Here is a 21146-nt window from a genome sequence, read left to right on the forward strand (position 1 = left end):
TGTTGGTATTGAGGATCGTTGCCCTATTTGTGAAGCAGCAGTGGAGACAATTCTACACTTACTTGTGTATAGCCCTTTTATGAGAGACTGCTAGTCAAGGACAATCCAAGTCATGTTGATATTTTTTATTTATCTCCTTAGATTTTTGTATCTGATTAGCTTGTGAATGTAGTTCTTGTTCATGAACTATATGGTAGTACGTGTTTTTATATGGTTATATAGGCCATATGGTAACATAAATCAGTTGCTCTGGAAAGGGACTCGTAATCGTGACCCTTGAGTGTTATCAATGACATTCCCTTTTCTGAGTTCTTGGCAATCAGTTCAACTTATTTCTCCTACACGTCTTTATTTAGAATTATTGTTGTTGTTTCTTTGTCTGTGCCTCTAGATGAAATTTTAAAGTACAATATTAATGATTCTTCATCAACTATTGTTAACTATGTTGGAGAAGGTTGAGTCCTACGAGATGACTATGGTAAGGTAGTTAATGCATGCTAAACAAAGTTCATAGGTGCATTACACCTGCTATTGGCAGAAGCTCTCTTATTTAGAGAAACTTTATCTTAGGGTAAAGGAAAAGGTGTGAAGGTTTATTTTGAGAGTGATTTGCAGATGTTGGTCCAGGCAATGCATGGGAAAATAGTGAAGCTTCTTATGTTCGTAGTGTTATGTTGGATTAGGTTTTTGCTTAAATAAATTCCTTTTAGTCAAAGTTGTTTTTGTTAGATGCTTAGCGAATAAGGTTGTACATTTATTAGCAACTTATGCTTGTCCTTTGTTTGGTTTCATTTAACGGGGTTCTATCACTCCAAATTTTATTTTTGTTGTTATTCTTGATGATTGTTGTCAATGATATTTGCAATTTTAATCCACAAAAAAAAAAAAAAAAAAAAAAAATCATCTTACTTATGATATCAAATTTCTAAGTTTCTAGTACTAGAACTACTCAGCATTATTATTGACTACAAGTTCTAGAAGTGGGATTAGGAACCAATAGAGAACATAATCTTGTGGTAAAGAGAACTACGAATTACAAACAATTATTGATTTTTATAGCACATAAAAAAATATATAGAATTATAAGATTCGATGTTATCTAGATATTAACAAATTTTTTATCAAGGCTTTAATGATACTACAGCTATATTATTTGGATATTAATAATTTTGATTTAATGATACATGGACTATTTTTAAATATATAAAATTGCAAAATACCATATTTATCAATTTTTTAACCACATTTAACTTCTATTAATTATTAAAAAAATCTTCAAACTATAAAAATTAAACATATAGATTATAAATGTAGACTAACCTTTTTATTCTTTTTTTTTTTTTTTGTCAAGATGACTTGTTTTGCCTTGAAAGTTATAGAAAACACAGATAAAATATACATCTTTTACAATTAAAAACTACTCCCTTTGTCGTTTTTATATAGAAAAATTTTTTATTTTAGGTGTTCCTTTTATATAGAGAATTTTGCCTAATTGGTAACTTTGCAAACAATAACAATATGAAAAATTTATCTTGCCCTTGTCATAGTACTTTATAAAGTTTTTAGCGTGTGAGATTCTCAAAATAGTGGCAGACGAAAGTATAGATGAGCATTTCATGTTAAAAAATTTTGAAAAATCAGTTGTTCACTAAAAAAAATATGCTTGTATAGGCGATATGAATGTTGATTAAAATGGAGTTTGAATAGAAAAATGCTACAAAATTTTCAGATTGACCACATTGAAAGGAATCCTTATGGACTTAGCTTAAATATTTCAAAAGTTGTGTCATATTTAAAATACGTTTTCAATAACCAAAGGCATTTGGAAGGTTAAATAAGCACAAGTTTTCAGGTTTTTCACATTTTTACACAACTTTCCCAAATAAGGACAAAAAACAAATTTCCCTCCAAAGGTTAAGGCATAAAGTTCATTTTTTGCACCCGTTTGTCCCTTCATCCCAACAAACTGCTTCAGAAAAAAGAACATTTACCCAAACCTCTCTTCACTTTGCATCTCTACACTTTTCGCTCCCCTTTGCCGCTGTCAACTTGTTTTCATTCGTTAACATTGATTTTTTGCCATAAGATGAACGTCAGGCTGAAGAAGAAAGATACACCTGCAAGTAAGGAAAAAATAGGGAAAGACAAAGAACTCTTCAAATCAGTTTCTTGTAAGAAGAAATTGGGCAAAACCAATAACCCAGACAAAATCAAGCAAAAGAAACTGTGGGTCCCGAATATATATGGCACAACCCAAGAGGGGGGGTGAATTGGGTTTTCTAAAATCTGAAATAAATTTTAGAAATTCTAATCAAGAATTAGAATTTTAAGCACAGCGGAAAAACACACAGAACTTTGTGAGAATAGAATATGGATTAAAATATCCTCACAATGTTCTAATTATAAAAGATAGAAAGTCTGTGCGAAGTGCAGCTATTGATTAGAATAGCTTCTCACTGACTTATATACTATCAAGACTTCTTTATGAAGGAAAGTTATAGAAATTAGAACTTCCTCATAAAGTATTTAGAAAATCATATAAGGTTATGTGAAAGAAAGTTATTGAAATCAGAACTTCTTCACAGAGCCTTAATCAAATATCAGAATAACTTTATGATGAAGAGCTATCAAGATTAGAACGTCCTCATAAAGTTTAGAACATTAACTAGAAACCCAATCAGTGAAATATACTGGGAATAGAGCAACAGTTAGAACATTGTATATTCACTATATTAGAATACCAGAGTTCTAATGTTCAGAAAAGATAAAGCTTATTATCGTTTTAGAACAACTGAATATTAACAATTTTAGCGTTTAAAAAAAAATTAAACAAGAGTGTGAAAGAGACAGTATCAACCAAACTACAGAAATAAAGAGATCAACACCAAGAGTTATAGTGGTTCGGTACTAACTCGCCTACATCCACTCCCCAAGAAGCATCTTGAGATCCTCCACTAAGTTATCTCTTTTCAAGGGTAAGAGACAAACCAACAGTACAAGGCAATAGATCAAAAACCTAGATCTACCCTTTTGTCCCACTAGATTTTCTAAAGGTTCTAGTTAACCTCAACCCTTTTCTGTTTTTGGTAGAGTACAGAAAAACTCGATTCAAGACATTGCTATCCCACACATGGAGAAGGTCGCTTGATAACCTCTATCTCAATAGCTTCTAACCTAAGCTATTACACTCAAAATTTTAACAAATAAAGAGCCTGTCTACTATAGATTACACAATCTAAATAGACAGAAAGAAACGCCTATATAAGCACAGGAAAAACAATTTTATCAGATTAGAAAATCGATTAGAACACAGAATTGTTTTTCAAAAAGAAATTGTAAAAATTCTTTTCACTTTAAATATTGAAGACATTATGTATAGAGATGAAAAGAAAATGGGGGTAGAGTAAGTTTTGAGAGAAAAAGATTCGTTCAATGAGAGTGAGTGCTCTTAAAACAATTACTCTTACTTCACCCAAAATTTCAAGGCGTGAATGATCCTTTATATAGGAAACAAAGGAGCTGTCACCTTTTGGAAAGAGATCAGAATATCTTCTTTCCTTATTTTAGAAGATGTAAAAATCTTTGTTACCAAAAATTATTTTATCCCTTTTTGGTAAGAGAATAAAACCCGAGTTTCACTTTCCTTTAGAAAAGATTTTCGACAGCATTTATTTTGGAAAGAATTGTTTGCGGAAAAGATGTTCTTACCAAAGCCGAAAGAGATTTTCCTTCATCTTTAAGGTAAGTGAATAACTTTAAAACACTTTAGATCTTTCAAAATATATTTCCGAAAAGATGAAAGATTTTATTACCAAAATCATTAGAGAGGAAATCTCTTTAGTTTTTAGGAAAATAAATCTTTTCGATTTAAAGAAATATTTTCGAAAAATAAAATAAAAGAATTTATTTTGAAAAAAAAATCTAATTTCCGAAAATACTTTTGAGAGAGAAAAAGATTTTTGTGCTCATATGTAACCTTTCTCTCTATCCTACAAAGTTTCCTAAAAGCCTAGATTACTAGGATCTTCGAAATCTTCACTCTCAATGTAGGACTTGCCTTGTATAATTTCTTTCCAAAGAAATTCTGCATAAAATAAAATTAGCACAAATAATATAATTTAAATTTATTTGTTTTGTAATAATCATCAAAATCCGAGAAAAGCATTTTGACCCTTGAGCCAACAGAAACCCTAAATCAAAGAAGTAATGCCATGGTGATGAAGGAGAGCCCTTAAATATTGAAATAGTCCCATAAAAAAAATTCAAAAACCCTCAGGTAAGAATACAAATATGGCCAAAAGCAAATCAATGTCACTTCCTAAACATCCACTACATAAGAAGCGCAAACAAATTAGTAAAGAGGTGGAGTCAACAGAAGAGGAAGAAGAACAAGCGCAGTCGCAGTCTGAAAGTGGAAACAATGAGCGCGATGATGATGGTTTTGGCAAATGTGATTCCATTAACTGTTCTAAAGAAAATTACTACAACCAAGTTATAATACATGACAATTGTAACACTCAATTCAGAAGGATTAGACAACAGATGTCACATTTTATGTCGAAAGCATAGATGAACGGAAATATTAGAATCTCGATAGAAAGTGTTTATAGCAGTAAAGAAAAGAATAGCTAGAAGAAATGAAAAAATATATGTATATTCCATTATATTATGATTATCGCCCACTATCTCTTTTATATACAAAGAACTAATTAAGAATGGCCATTTAACTAATTTGGATGCTTGTAGACATCCAGCTTAGCAAACTAAAAATAATAAATTAACAATTGAACTTTGAATTTGATAGGTGTTATTTTTACAGTATTTTTAATATGTTTTTATTAGGATTTTTAGTATTTTTAATTAATTTAATTAGTTTTTATTTAGTTTTATTTATATTTTTGTTTAAAGCTTCCTTCAATCACATTTCACTTGATCTTGATCTTGGAGAATTTTATTACATTTTTATAGAAAATTAGCCAAAATAAAGAGTGTTCCTGAGCAAAGGCTAGCATTCTATCTCTTACCTTTGACTCTCATTTTTATAGTTGACAAACGTAAAAGTGTTGAAAAATGGACATTACGCATGGTGATTGAACAGAGACAAAATACAGGAAAAAACAGTGTATTTTAGAAAGTACGAAGATAAGCTAGTTATTTTAAGTAAAATATGGGGATAAAATCGTAACTTTTCCTTTCTTTTAATCCAATTCGATTATCAATTATAGTCCAATATATCTATTCTGCTATGTAAACATTAAGATTTGAATTTATAAATTGGTTGAAAGCATTATATAAATTAATCTTATGCGAAAAGGACATTATCAATCATTATATTTTAAATTATGTAAACATTAATATATTTGACTTATATATCCTGATAAATTTTAAATCTAATGTAGTCTTTGTTAGAATTTAAGTACCCAAGATACTCATATATAAATTGAAATTACAAAGAATAGAATAACTTACAGGTTCTCTGGTTCTATTAACACTGTCTTGATCCTAAATGCTAGGTTAAATTAAATAGAAATAGCCATATACAATTATTTGTGGAATAGCTAGGTGCTTCTTCTCTATGTCTACAAACTCCCAATTGAATTAAATAGAAACAGCCATACACAATTTTTTGTGGAATAGCTAGGTGCTTCTTCTCTATGTCTACAAACTCCCAATGAATAGAGAATAATTTTTATGTTTTGACGGCGTAGACTAGAGAAATAGGACATATCCTATATATATAAAAAACTATTAGTCTCCCGTTGTATCCCTAATAGAATATATAATCCTAACCCAAATTAGAATTTAATCACACTTGAACCAAACACATCTAACTGACCCATCAATACTTTTGATGATCACTCTTTAATAATAGTCTTTAAATTAGACTTTTTGGATTACGAGGCTTAACTTAAATATTTTATAAAATCAAATAAAACACAATTAATAAGCCCAAATAAGTAAATTTGTAACAATCTTATAACAGGTGAACACTTATAATTTGTTGAATGTGTTATAAATCTAGTGTAAATAAGTCTTTTTCGGTGCGTAAGTATCCAAATTTGAAAATTTCTTATCTATACACTAAAGGGTGAGCAATATTTTTAAATTAAAAAACTCTTTCTTATTTTTATTTTATTTTATTTTTCTCCATGAAAACACACTCGTATAGGTTTTATTCTTTATGGAAAGAATTTATATTATAAATGCGATAAGTGGATAGGTAGTTGCACATATTGATAGAGAAGGAGAGTCACAAAACACAGGGAGGAAGAGATGGAAGGAACAAGGTCTGATGTTATTCTAATCATGGATGGATCTAATGAACCCAATACTAAAGACCATATCACCAGAAAAGAAAAACCTCAAAACCCAACAAAACTCCTTCGTCGTCTAAGCTTTTCCAAACCCAAATCTCGATTTGTTGAATACAACAACTACTCAAATTCTGAATTCATCGTGGAGAATCTGATCAGGAAGAAGATGAAAGTGAAGATGACGACGAGGACGACGCATCGAGTAGTAGTGAAGGTAATAATGGAGAAATGAAACCTAAAAAGTACCAAAAGAAGAAGAGCAAGCTTCCTTTGAAACTTTTTTTTGAATGGGTAATGTTTTGACAATATTAACTTTCTTAATGTGCTCCCTTACAATTAAAATCAGTAAAAAACAAGCACAAATGGGGTCTCGAAATATGGAAATGGTGTTTAATGATTACGCTGACGTTTTGTGGGCGTTTAGTTTCTTGTTGGGTTATGAGTATTCTAGTTTTCTTTCTTGAAAGAAACTTTATGCTACGAGAGAAAGTTTTATACTTTGTTTATGGATTAAGAAAAAGCTTACAAACTGCAACTGGTTAGGACTTGTTCTTCTTGCATGGACTTGTTCAATCAGAATATTCACAAAGAAAATAGAATACTGATAAAAGTTTTTCAAGCATTGGTAGCGATTTTATTAGCCGCAATAATTTGGCTAATAAAGATTGCATTAGTGAAAACCCTAGCTTCATCTTTTCATGTAACAACATACTTTGATAGAATGAAAGAGAGTGTTTTCCATCACTATATTCTTGAAACCCTTTCCGGTCCTCCGATGGAGGAATTACATCCGGCGGTGGAGGAAAAAAAACAAAACCTTCGGTCAAGCTCACTGCCTGCAAGTTGGAGAACGCAGGCAAGAAACGAGTTAAGTCGAAAAAATCGAGTTCAAGAAAAATAGATGTGGAGAAGCAAAGGCAGTTGAGCATGGAAAAGACAGTTTCTGCATGGAGTATGAAGAGACTTGTTAGTTACATGAAATCGTCAGGATTGTCGACGATAACGAAAACTGTTCATGATGATGATTTTGGTAAGGCGGAATCGGAGATTACGAGTGAATCGGAAGCTAGAAGCAGTGCCAACGGATTTTTAAGAACGTTGCCAAACCTGGTGCCAAGTAAGACTTTCTTTCTCTTCCTTTCTTTCTTCTTCTTCTTCTTCTTCTTCTTCTTCTTCTTCTTCTTCTTCTTCTTCTTCTTCTTCTTCTTCTTATTATTATTATTGTTATTGTTATGTATGAAACCCAAAAATTCTTTGTTAACGAGTCATTTGGATTTTATTAATTAGGGTTTGATGTTTGAGACTATATTATCATAATAATCATGCATTTTAATAGCAATGGTTTGAATAAAGGAACCAAAAAAAAAAAAAAAAAGCTTTTTTAAGTGAACAAATTTTATTTGATTATATAGACTTTCTTTCTTTCTTTCTTGCTGCTTGCTTGCTTTTTTGCTTCTCTCTCTTTTTTTTTTTTTTTTAAACTTTCTAATCATTGAAACTTTTGTTTTATTTATTGACTGCTTAAAAAACTTTTGAAGGTATTCTACAGGAGTTTTCTTTTTTTATTTTTTTCAAATTTTTAATTGGTGATAAAAATTGTCTGAAGGTGAATTTGATGAGAAATATCAATTTTGGAAAAGAACAAGTATTGTCCATAAATTCAAATTCAATTTAATTATCAATATAGATTGCACAAAAGTTAAATTTAAAAATCCAAAAATTTAAAAAAAGGATTAATAGATTATAAAAAAATTAAAATTTTTGCACATGTGATAAGGCATTGAGAAATTAGATAATTGAGGTGTACATTTAAATGCTTTAATAAAAATTTAGGATTTAATTTATATATTATAACTCAAGTGACATGGAAACGAGAGATTGAAAGAATTTTTTTATTATTATTTTTATTATCCTCTCTATATATTAAAACTAGAGAAGCTATTATATTTTTAAAAAAAATTTTGAAAGTTTTTCTTAACAGGATATTAATTGGAGTGGTAAGCAATTTCAATCTTCATAATTTAAAATTTTATTTAGTTAGAAATTGAATTCATTGGGGCAAAAAATTATTCTAATGGGTCAATTTTGAAAAAAATTAAATTAAATTAATAAGGACAATTTTTAAAATTTTCTCTAATTCAAGCAGCAAATCCTCTGGACCAAGGGAGATTACATTTTCTGGCTGTACAAAAAATTTCAAAGTTGTTGTACACGTAATATAAGATTAGGATATTGAAAGGGATTTTTGTTTTTTAAAATAGAAACTAATTAAAATGTAGCCTTGAGATGATAAAATTAGTTTGCCTTGTAGTTCTATCACTCATGTCTCATTGACTGCAAAATGTGTGGTAGGGTTGGGTCCATTAGAGGAAGTGGAGAGCAATTGGAAAAGCAAAGTAGTGCATGTCCACGTACGAAAGGTGGTCATTCTACAGTGACTTGTCTGTGAATGTTGTCCGTGAACGTGCAATGATAGCCCAATTGATTGTTACTTGTGAGCGAGCAGTGCATATCATAATTAACGGAGATTTCATAATCTGCGAGTACCGCATAGGAATAGGACCACCACCAGTTTTGTTATAATTCACTTCAAAGTGGAAAGGTACAATTACAATTCTTTTTTAATAATAATATTAAAAAAAACTGTTTATTAAAAAAGATTTACTTACACCAATTCACCTACATATTAAACTAATTGTAAATAATATTCTTGTTCAAATAAGAGTATTGCTTATTAATTCCTTTTTTTAATTGGCTTGATATGAAATAAGTATTATTATTATTATTATTATTATTATTATCAGCAAAAATACTTTTTATTCAATTATATTTTCAAGAAAAAATTTATTTTATCCGAGAACTATCCAAAGCTATTAGGCCTTCCATTTACACCCAACGTAATATGGATTTAATCTAGATAAATTAAGTAAAAAAATCTGGTTAAAATATTATATATATTAAACTGGAAAACATCAGAAACTATCCAAAACTCTCGATACAACTAATAATTAAATTGTCATAATAATAAAAAATAAAAATAAAAAACCTATTACAGCCCACCTGTAGCAAAGTGTCTTCACAACCAATCATATTGAGAATTGCAGTCCAAAAGATTTACATATGTTTCTTTGGAGTATTATAACTAAGCAAGAAAATCTTCATGTGTTTTAACTCCTTTTTTAGCCAGTGAATTTGCAAAATGATTATGTTCTCTCTGTATATATAAGAATAGAATCGAACATAAAGATACACATATGTTGTCAAATCTATTGAATAATAATCTAGACCTCAAAGGTCTTTTTTCTTTATTTAAAATCCAACATACAGTAAATTTTGAATCAGATTCAACAATTAACGACGAGAGTTTGAATTGAGATTAAGAAAACAATTCTATAGCCCTAAAAATTGCTCTTAGTTCAGTTTCATTAAAGTCAATAATGCCGACTGATTGAAAAAATAGACACTTTACCTCACCTTTATTATTCCTTAGCACGCCACTGAAACTAGCAGGACCTAGTTTTCCTCTTGAAACTCCATCAACATTGAACTTATATCTATTACCAATAGGACGTTCCCACACCACCTCAGCTTTCAAAATAGATTTTGATTTCTTAATGAAAACTCTATCACAAGACACAATTTGAGGTTGACAGTACCAATACCTTACATCACAAGAAATAGAAGGAAACTTAGTTTTTAAATATTCAAAACTTCTGAATTTTATGCTATCTACAACTTCATCGCAACTCTGAATATTTGAATTGAAAATTGTCTTATTTCTCCTAAGCCACAAAGTCCATGAACTAACAAAAAAATCAAGATCTAAGCTACCTTATACCTGTTATTTTTCAATAAGCTTTCCCATTATCAGCCTAATTGAACAAACGTCTTAGGTAAAGCTGCAGAAACATTCCAACATCTGAAAATCGAGTTCCATACATTTTATACTAAATCACAAGCTAGCAAACAATGATCCACCGATTCATTATCCTTCTCACATAAAGGGCAAAAGCTACTCTCATTATTTGTAATAGTTTACATTTTAGTAAATAAGTCCTACAATGAATTCTATCTAGATATGTTTTTCAAACAAATATTGCTACTTTAAAAGGAATTAAAAGTGCCCATAAAGATTTTAAATTGAAACTCATATCAGATTGCCCAGTCACAATTGAATCTAATAAAGAGTAAAATTTTTTTTACGGAGAATTACTTTTAAATCCAAGCTATTCTATCCTTGCCTTGTTGGAATACGGAAATAGGCTGTAATAGAGTTTGTAGTTATTGCCATTGTTCCTCTTCAAAGGATCTTAACTCCCTTAACCACTCTAGCTTCCAACGCCACACACCATTAAAGATGAAACCATAATTCCTTACAAAAGCCTTTTTGTCGAAAGCCAATCTGAATAATTTGTGAAGGCTAGTTTTAAGTGGTATTTCATCTAACCAAATGTTATGCCAGAGTTGTATCTATGAACCATCTCTAAGAATCCAACAAACACCTTTGTTAAAAATTTAGCTTCTAAGTTTTGTTAGAACCCAATGTCTACCACATCTTTCCAATAAGGAGAAATTCTTTCCAAGCTAAAGAATCTACACTTGATTTTAATGATGCATCCGGTTCGTATTTAGAAACTAGAATTCGTTTCCATAAAAAAAAAAAAATTTCTACTTTAAATCTCCACCACCACTTACCCAAAAGAGCTATATTCTTTCTTTTTAAGATGGGCACTCCTAAGCCTCCATGACTTTTATTTTTAGTTACAGTATCTCATGCTACCCAATTAAGTGGTTTTGCACAAGCTTCTCAAGATAGATTCAATCATTTGAATTACTTTTTGAGGAGCTTTGAAGATAGTCATGTAGTATAGCAAAAGTGAAGACGAGACTCATTTCAACAAAGTTAGTTTTCCTTCCATTGAAAAGTGTTTAGCTTTCCATCGAGAAAGCTTAGATTCTACATTTTCAATTACAGGATTTCATGTAGAAAGACATTTTGGATTAGCACCAATAGAAATGCCTAGGTAATGAGTTGGTAGAGAACCAGGCAAACACTTCAAAATCCAAGCAAAGCAACTAAGATCATCTTCTGAGATATTAACACCGAATAATCTGCTTTTTGAATAATTTATCCTAAGGCCTGATAATATTTGATAACAGTTTAGCACCCTTTTCAAATTGCACAATTCATTTACATTCACCTGATTGAAAATAATAGAATCCTCCGCAAATTGCAAATGAAAAATAGTGATAGAATCAGCTCCTACTTGAACCCCAGAAAGTATCCGTTCCTAATAGAATTCCTCATTAAAAGGTTGAAGTCTTCAACTACAATAAGAAACAAAAAGAGGACAATGCATCTCCTTGTTTTAGACCTCGTGACGCTTGAAATTCATTGATAGGACATCCATTGACTAGAACTAATAATTTAAAGGACCGAAGGCACTCATTAATCTAACCACGCCATCTATCTTTGAACCCCATTTTTCTCATCATAGAAAGCAAAAAATCCCAATCTAAGTACAATGAATAGGTAAAAGGCTGTTAAAACCTATATATTAAGATCAAACATGTAAGTATATTTTGGCCTGGACAACCAATACTGAAAAGTTAATTTACAAATTAACTAGCTAGCTTTTCAACCTTATATGCGGATTTGGTATTTGAATTTGCGAGATTCTTAACCATCTATTTAATTACTTTTAAAAACATTATTTTCAATTAAATTATAAAATGTTTGTTTATATTTCTTTCATTTTGTATTTTAATTTTCAGTTTCAATAATCATAGTTTAATGTTGTCCTAACCAATTCTTAAAATATAAAACTAGAAACGCAAATCACCTATCAATCTATTATTATGTATTTATCTTATATCTATTTAACAGAATGTAACGTAATATAATTTTTAAATAAAAAAAGTGGTTGTGTTGTGAATATGCAAATAATTGAATAGATCTAGACTCAATTACCTAAAAAGTTAAAAGCTAAAGAATCTTTATAATATAAATATAAATGTAGAGGTGGATTGAAGAAGAAGATATTAATTTTATTTAGCAATATAGCACTTAATTGTGTTTATATTGATTCTACTGCCGAGAAGCTTGGCCCACTTGAGGTTGGCTTTCTCAGGCCGGATTCTTATTATCATTGGTTGAGGACTCCTCAGACCGGACTTTTATTATCATGGGTTGAGAATCGCACGCCATGATCTTGGAGGAAGGGGCAAGGTCTCCCACCAGTGCTCAGGGGGTCGATACGCCTTATAGGAGTGTCTTAAATCGGGACGTCAACACCTGCCGATGGCCCGAGCCAACGGAGACAATGACTAACACACCTAATAATCCCTTTTATTTTTTGTTAAAAAAAAATTGTGTTTATATTTGAAGGTATATCGAGGAAGAAGATCTTATGCGGTTTCTAAGGAAGATTGAAATTCACACCATTTTTCCACTCTTTCAAGGAGCCTTAGAGACTGGAAAAATATCAAAATCTGCATTCAAAAATTGGGTGGTAAGTTTTAATTTTTTTTTTTTTTTCTAATTGAAAGTTATTTAATTAATTTGGTAATAATGATGTTAATTAGGTTCGAGCTTATTTCGAAAGAAAATCGTTATCGCATTCACTCAATGATACCAAAACGGCAGTGCAACAACTTCACAAGCCAGCAAGTGCATTAGTTGTTGTGATTATAATAGTTGTCACTCTATTGGTAATGGAGGTGGCAAACGTCATGGTCGTTTTATTTGTGGGTACTCAACTTCTTGTTTTAGGTGTCGTTTTCCAAAATATGAGCAAGACTATGTTTGAGTCTATTGTCTTCGTCTTCATCATGCACCCTTTTGATATTGGAGATCGTTGCGTTGTCGATGGCGTCCAGGTTGGTGAAATTTCTAGGTTATGGAAGAGTTTTAAGATGAATTACTATTTTAGTGTGTGTCGATTCACCAATCAAGATCTTTATTATAATAAAATTCAACAATTGAATAATAATTAATCTACAAGTTGAAAATAAAATAAGAGAATGATGTCTGACAGACGCGAGGGAGCGGTAACTGCGGAGCCCTAGCCCTCTTAAAACTCCAAAAATTTTTAAATTTGCTTCATAATTGAGAACAAAATATTTTTTCTTCATTTTGGTGCCCTAACTTTTAAAAAATTTATTTTGGCCCCCCCAAATTCTTAGATCTGGCTCTGATGCCTAAGATGGTTTGATCATAGGCTTGGATGTACCCCAGTTTGCAAGTGTGATATGTTGACAGTGAGAAGAGATAGACCAAATATTACATAGTCGAAAGTTATCTCAAAATATCTACTAATTAGAATTAGTGCGGACTGAATTATAAACATAGCAAAATAGAATTTTAAAAAAAAAATTATAAAGCCAACAATAAATTTTTTGTTTTTTGAGTTGGGAAGGGAGGATTCCAACCTGAATCTATTGTCATGTCGTATGTACACTTACCTACACTTGCCATTAGAGTATGTTTTGGTGTACATAAAGCCAACATTTAGTTTGTTTCTGAATGATTCATTTAGTAAATAAATAGTTGAAGAAAAGAAATATTTAAGAATGGTTATAAAAATAGAGATCATGACTTATGCATTAGATTAAAATTTATGGAATGAAATAATTAATCCTTTAAATTATTATTTTTGGGTGAAAGGAAGAACTATATATATGTATATGTGTGCATGGATGGACAGATGATAGTAGAAGAGATGAATATCCTAACAACAGTGTTGCTCACAAAGCCAATCAGCAACTTCTACAGAAGTCCAGAGATGTGTGATGGTATTGATTTTTCCATTGATATTTCCACTTCTATGGACACTATTCTTGCTCTCAAGAAAGCCATACAATTGTAAGTCTACTCTTTCTATTTTCGCTTAATCATAAAAATATATTTATAAGTTATCAACCATGTTAGTCTAAGTGGAAAGAAATCAGAGATGGCTTTGTGAATGCAGATACATTGAAAGCAGACCAAATTATTGGAATCCAAAACATTCGGTGTTGGTGAAAGAAATAGACAAAGCACACTCTTTGAAAATGGCCTTATATGTCCAACATACCATCAACTATCAGAACTACAGTGAACGGAATATTCGCACTTCGGAGCTAATTTTGGAACTGAAGAAGATTTTTTGAGAATCTTGGGATCAAGTATCATCTTCTTCCTCAAGAGATTCACCTTACTCAGGTCAATATTGAGGCACTGAGGGCATTTTTACAATCTTAATCACTTCGACCTGTCATTTTCATTTGGGGTTGGTTTAATTTGAGTGACATGAAATGTTTGCAAATTTTAACTATGATTTGCATGGTTGGTTTTAATGAATTTGAACTGGGTTTCTGGATTATGTGTTGATCTAAATTGTTGTATTTTTAGTTCTGTCGATGGTTTGTGGATTGTTGTATTTAATTTAGTTCAATACTATAAAACACTAATTCATTAGGTTCTCAAGCTACCTACTAATTTGGTAAACTCTGATGATGTTTTGAGTTTTCCTTTAGTATGACCTAATTTTGTTTTGTTAAAACTATTTGATTCAATTTTTCATTAAAAAAAAAAAAAAAAAAAAAAAAAAAAAAAAAAAAGATAAATTTGTTAATTACACAATATCTCAGGCTCAAATAATAATTTACGAACTGAAAAATTACTAAGATATATTGCTAGATCTCATATTTCAAATCCTTCTTTTTGTCTTTAGGGATGATCAAGCTCGTTATCCACCTCGTCAAGGCAACACTCAGATCGCCGAGCTATAGAAAGAGTCAGTAAAAATTTGAAAAATAAAAGTAGTTCATCGACCTTCTCAGTCTCACCTTAGAACTATTATCAGCCAAAGTAACGTTGTGGAAGAACATCCAAAATGGAGAAACTAGAACTTCACAATCCCAACTACAAAGAATGGAGCAAAATTCTTAAAATTATAATTATGATAGAACAAAATTTGATAACTTTACAGATTAGTTACCTAAACACTAATATAAAGATTAGGTAAGTCTGAGACATCTTCAGTAGTAGGAGATACTGTATAAGAGCTTCCGTCTGTGTTTAGTCTCAAATGCAGTTATGATCTCATCGATCAAATCCTCCCATGAATCCACTGCGTCGATCTGTACATCACAATTAGACATCCATCCAAATCCATCAAATAATAAAACATCAGACATAAGATGTCACCAGTTTGAAGCAATAAACCCACCTCTTGGCACAGGTCTAAAGCAAGTCGAGCTCCGTTGGCTGCCTCTTCATGGTTATCTTTCACTTCCAAGTTGATCACCAGAACACTTTTCATTAGAACATGATCCCGATTATGCAGATCTGCATATTTTCATCGCAATTGATCAAATAAGCAAACCAACATATGTTGAAATTTCAGTGTACCAAAATTATAAATATTAGAGATTAATCGTTTCTCTCGCTGCTCTGAGCTCTATTGGGACAACTCCTTGTTTCTTTTTGTTTGAGAATAACTCGGAGAGATTCCTCTCGAATTGCTAAATATCAGTATACTACCATTAGAGCTCAAATAATTATGTTAAAAACCACTTGAGCTTTAAGATCAAATCTTTATATACATAGAATATATTCAATCATTGAATTACAAAACTACAGAAATTACTTGACTTGGAATTATACCATGCATAAAATCAAGCAGGACAAACCATACCACCATAACCTTCAGCTTTTGGAAGAATTTTATTCTGCATAGAGAGTAAAATTTTCCATCTTGGCCATAGTATTTCATGCATTTGTAAGCTCATGCACATATTTACTCATTAAACTGAATAAAGACATCATATGAAAATTTTCTAGGAAAAAAGGAAACGGGCAAGAAACTCTCAAGGCCTTATGCTAGCAGATTCTTTCCATTGAAGCCAAACAGACAATAGAATAAAACAGAAAAATCAAGGTACTTTTTTTATGTTTTTTTGTGTGTTGCTTTTATAGTAATCCTGTTGTTATCTGATAATTTATCAATTATTGGCAACTTGGAAAAAGACAATTGACAAATACGCAAGTAGTTTGTTTGCGAAGAAGACAACCTATAGACCTAAGATGACTCAAAGAGGAGTTAAGAAAGGTTTCATGGCTAGAGTTCTCTATAACAAGAACCTCAGTCAATGAAGAAGAAAGATGGGGGAAAAACCAATACAGCCCAATGCCAATTAGACTAGTGTTATAATTATGAGCTTATTCACTAATATTTTATATGTGTGTGTCTACTATTGTCTCATATTTCCTCAAATATTTTCCTCAACATAGCACATAATCTTTTTCTAAATAACTGGCTTAAGCAAATATAATAAACATAAGAAAACTATCTTAAAAGAAAGTCGCTCAATATCAATATTCATATGCATGTAGCTATGAAGCACATACACGACACAGATACGTCGACACGCCTATTCTAACAAAAACTAGCACGACACGTACAACAGGACCATGGCATGTCATGTCAAGAAAGTGTCGGACAAGTGTCCGACGTGAACATACATTTAAGATAATGGTGTTTTATAGGTGTGTACTGATATTGCGTATAAAACACTGCAAGCAAATCAACACAACTTTGAAATCTCATGGAAATATCATTTGATTGAATAATAAATCCAATCACTGGAACAATAGGATAGCAGATTTTAATGACACTTAAACTGAGTTTAGGATAATAAGAATAAAACCTTAGGCTTGAAGCCAAAAATCCCATAGCTATGTTCAAAGGAGCAAACTGCCAATAATCTTCCATTCCAACAATAAGAGTAATTCAACACATTAATTCCTAGGTCACCATGTTACATATAGGAAAAACCCTCTCCTCTGTTTGGATTAGGCATACAAGACAAAACAGAACTCCAAAACAAGCTTTTACTCTTTGAACCCCTTTAAGAATGATCGATTAATTAAGTACTAACTGTAGAATGATTCTAACAATAAGTTCTGTGATTACAAGATTTATTGACAGCTGCAGATTGCTCTATAGTGAGAATTCGCGTGCATCAGATATTGATATAAAGATCAAGCCCCTTGCTCCTTGACTTCAAAGATATGCCTATAGGAGGATCATCAAAGGTTGAAGAAAGACAAAGCTTACAAGCTTACAAATCAAATCCTTTTCTTTTCTATTATCATGAATTTCTTCTCCTTTCCTACTGTCTGCTGATGCTTGTTGAAGGTTTTCAACAATTTTTAGTATTGCCATAGCCTACTTGGATGTTCAAAGGATTCCCATGACTCATCCAATAACAATTGCTTACCAGATCATTCATCAATTATGTGCATAATCTACAACAATTAATAAATACTATAAAATCAATTGAGATGACACAAACCATAAATATGGAAAAGGAAGATGCTGATACCCTCAACAACCATGTCGAAAACTTTCTCTTCAAATGTGAAGACTATATCAAATGACCCATCAGCTGCATTGTCTTGCCAACGTTGAGGTGCCAATTTGACAGAGGAATTCCTTTTCAGCATCGGCAGTATGCCATTACGCTTGTAACTGTCGCGTATCCATAAATAATGGTTAACTTTAACCAAGTCCCCCAGTTTAAAGAATTCAAAGCAATATCAAAATGAAAATCAAATCACAAAGTTTTATCACTATATTTGCTCAGGAAACTGAGGTCCATAAACAAAGAGAAACTTTTCTTTTCTAACACTTATCCTTCCCCAAATTTTCTAGGCAACCAAACACAGCTAAGAAAAAAAGGGAAAAGAAAGAAAGAATGAGGAGCAAATAAGATGAAAGACAATACAGGTCAGGGTCTTTGCGCCTGAGATCATCGAACATTTGCTTGTAAGGGGTTCCAAAATCGTAGACGTTCGGTTCTCTCAGTGATGGTCCAGGGAGCTTAACATGAGCCCCTGTCCCGTAGGAGGCCACATCAAAGCCTTGTCTCTTGAGCAAAGAGTGAGCCTCCATGCTCCGATTCTGATTCGATGAACAAACCATGGCATACCGGAATTTCATGATTTAAAACAGAGACAATGGAGTTGAGGAGAAAATAACCCCGAAAGCTGCACAAAAGGCACAACAGATTTATATAAGAAGAAGATGAAAATAATTAGAACCATACATAATTAAAGAAAATCAGTAATAAATTACGTAGATGAATCTTTTTTGTTTTTTTCCAATCAAAGTTACAAACCAAACTTAGTCTCCAACATTCTTCTTTTCCCAAAATTTTCTTACCTTCCAAAAAAATCCCTAGAACCTAGAGATATAGGGAGTGGTAAATAACTGTGAAAGATGGAAACTTTTTATACTGTTTTTTCTTCCGGTGAATGGTTAATTAAAAATCTATTTTTGATTGGTGTAGTATATGAATGGATTCAACAGAAATAAGTAAGTTTTTCCCTTATTTTTAAATGATACAACTGAAAATTTCCCTTATTTTTGAATGATGCAAGTGAAAATCAAAAATGAGGTGAGCAGCAAGCTACCTATGTTTCTGTAGCCGAATGAGGGGATTTTCTAATATGCTGGTAATGATACCCTTAAAATTACTAGAAACTAGCAATTTGTATTCCATTAACGGGCTAGAACCTTACTCTTATGCTTATTTCAAACCATTGATCACTTCTAGCTATTATTAAAAATGATTACTTCAGTTAATTAGCTAACAACATTTTTCTAGGATTATCTTAACTCTTGTTTTATTGACTTCTGTGATTTTCGACCCATTTGTCTAATTGCATCGATCAATATTTCAAGTATCGAATGGCATCTAATTGCAGACTAATTACTCATTCACGACCTAAACATCAGACGGAGCATTCTGCCTAGTGTAACTAATAACTAAGTACAACCTGTTAACATAAATATCATATACTACAAAGTTTAATTTTATTCATAAAAGGGGTAAAATATTCTATTGATATATAAAGCTATCTAAATATCTTAATTCTTATCATTTAATTATACGTACTTTGATAACTAACCAACATAAATTGGATAAGATCACAAAATTTACCTATAATTCACATTTCTGCGATATTTCGCCTTTAAAGCCAACTGTCTAAACTTGCATCGAATAATTATTTGAAGGTTAAATGAACTCGGATTGCAAAACTAACTAGATATCCATAATCTAAATGAAAAGTGCAACATTCTGCCTCTTCAGAGTTCCGGTCAACGGAAACACCACCGCCATACACGGTGGCCGGAGTGGCAGCAGGCCCGGTATCAAGCATACTTAACATTAAGTTAATCCAAATTTCATGTAGAGCTTCAATTTAATGTCAATTTCTACTAATTAAATCAATTTTATCTAAACTCCCAAATTTAATCATTTTAATCCTCAAGTTCTAAATCCATCAAAACTTCACTCAAAGCTCATATTAATCAAAGAAGGATTAACTAAGAATGGTAGGGACTGATTTTCCACTAACCTAAGTGAAAGGAGTCGCCGGAGCAGCTCACTATCGCCGGAAAATCGAGGGAGAGAGGGTTGTCGAAGGAGACAGCTTCGATTTGCGACGCAGGAGGCTTTGCTGGTCGACGAGAAGGCCGGAAACTTGACCAGCAGCACGAGATGAGTCGACCGCCTCCTTCCTTCGTCAATTTGGTGGCCGGAACCGGGTAGGTAGGGTGGTGGCAATGTTGGCGTCGAGCGGAGAGAGAGAAGGGGTATCGTAGAAGAGGAGAAAATGAAAAAGAATAAAGAAGGGAAAAGAAATTAAAGAAAATAAAAGAAAAAGAAAAAGAAAAAGTGATTAAAATGGGGGGAGGATTTATGGAGAAATTTTAGGTTATTTTGTTTGTTTTTTTTGACCTAATCTTTAATTTCACCCTGAACTTTTGGACTAGTTACAATTTCACTTTAAATCAATATTTGTATTATGGATATCATAAACTTATCAACTAGTTACAACTGCACCCTAATCTATATATTTATATAATACTGAAGCAAAAAACGATTTTCATAAAGCTAACTTCGCCCTCTTCCCATTCAATGTTGGTATTTATCTTTTTTTATAAATTAATATCTAACTCATTATTTTTGTATTTTAAAATTAGTTCAATTTTAAAATCAAATATTCAATCTTGATTTTATTTATTTATCATACAAATACTTAAGTTTGATTTTATTATTTATTATTTAAATACTTGGTTATGGAGTTCATTCTTTTACATTTTTTTAATTAAAATTCCAACTTCAGTTTACTTTTAGGGTAAATTGTAACAATTGACGAGTTCAGGATATTGTAATTTATTTTTAATGTGAAATTGCACCCTAAAAATAAATTAGGGGTGTAATTGCAATTAGAGTGATAAATTTAGGGTGCCCAAAATACAAAGAATGATTTAGAGTGGAATTGCAACTATTCAAAAAGTTCATAATGAAATTGAAGGTTTAGCCCTTTTTATTATTCTTATTATTATTGTTTAAATAATTTCCTTGGTTTTTGTAGACTTCCTCACAAAGTTGATTTAGTACTTATAGAATGGGTTGAGATTATTTAGATTTTATATGATTTGTGAGAATCGATCCAGTTAAAATGGTTTGATTCAAGGATCAATATTTATGCGGCTTTTAAAATCAAATTTAATTTGATCGATTTTAAAAATAAAATTTCGAGCCATTTCATTAAGACTGAATATCACCCTAATACATGCACAATATATTATAACAATTACAAGATTCTAACAAACATAACATAGAAATACTTTTAATAATTTAACAATTATCTTTTAAATATATATTAATTAATTATATATCGCGTAAATTAATCATCCAATTCAAAATCTTCTAAAAGGAAAAAATAATTATTTCTAAAAAGTTTTAAAAAGAGAGAACATAAAATCCTGAGAA

The 21146-nt window shown here is 31.3% G+C and overlaps 1 protein-coding gene and 1 pseudogene across 3 annotated transcripts; one reads left to right on the top strand and one right to left on the bottom strand.

Moving 5' to 3' along the window:
* Window positions 1-6060: 6060 nt before the first annotated feature.
* Window positions 6061-14677, top strand: LOC105636440 (mechanosensitive ion channel protein 10-like; annotated as a pseudogene). The gene is made up of 5 exons (XR_016318818.1): window positions 6061-7431; window positions 12703-12826; window positions 12900-13193; window positions 14021-14178; window positions 14285-14677. The product of XR_016318818.1 is annotated as a mechanosensitive ion channel protein 10-like (transcript).
* Window positions 14678-14958: 281 nt separating this feature from the next.
* On the bottom strand, window positions 14959-20012 carry LOC105636420 (Ssu72-like family protein). 2 transcript variants are annotated; one of them, XM_012219678.4, is made up of 6 exons: window positions 19723-20012; window positions 18087-18348; window positions 17655-17830; window positions 15527-15645; window positions 15296-15437; window positions 14959-15219 (listed from the first exon to the last, which is right to left on the bottom strand). In XM_012219678.4, exons 2-5 carry the CDS (start codon window positions 18299-18301, stop codon window positions 15336-15338), a joined length of 612 nt encoding a protein of 203 aa, XP_012075068.1. In that variant the 5' UTR covers window positions 18302-18348; window positions 19723-20012; the 3' UTR covers window positions 14959-15219; window positions 15296-15335. The 2 variants fall into 2 exon arrangements, with proteins under 2 accessions (XP_012075068.1, XP_012075069.1); XM_012219679.4 differs by having other exon boundaries at window positions 17685-17830; window positions 19723-20009.
* Between the last annotated feature and the right edge of the window lie 1134 nt (window positions 20013-21146).

Source organism: Jatropha curcas, chromosome 11 (assembly GCF_041381405.1).
Source record: "Jatropha curcas cultivar XTBG-Jc1 chromosome 11, XTBG_Jcur_1.0, whole genome shotgun sequence".
Taxonomy (NCBI): Eukaryota; Viridiplantae; Streptophyta; class Magnoliopsida; order Malpighiales; family Euphorbiaceae; genus Jatropha; species Jatropha curcas.

Excerpts from the sequence above, each read along its gene's own strand:
- LOC105636420 (XM_012219678.4), bottom strand. The coding sequence starts at position 18,301 with ATGAAATTCCGGTATGCCATGGTTTGTTCATCGAATCAGAATCGGAGC. Across the intron at positions 17,831-18,086 it reads AGGCGCAAAGACCCTGACCT|TTACAAGCGTAATGGCATAC; the intron begins GTATTGTCTTTC and ends GATACGCGACAG. Across the intron at positions 15,438-15,526 it reads CTTTAGACCTGTGCCAAGAG|ATCGACGCAGTGGATTCATG; the intron begins GTGGGTTTATTG and ends TGTGATGTACAG.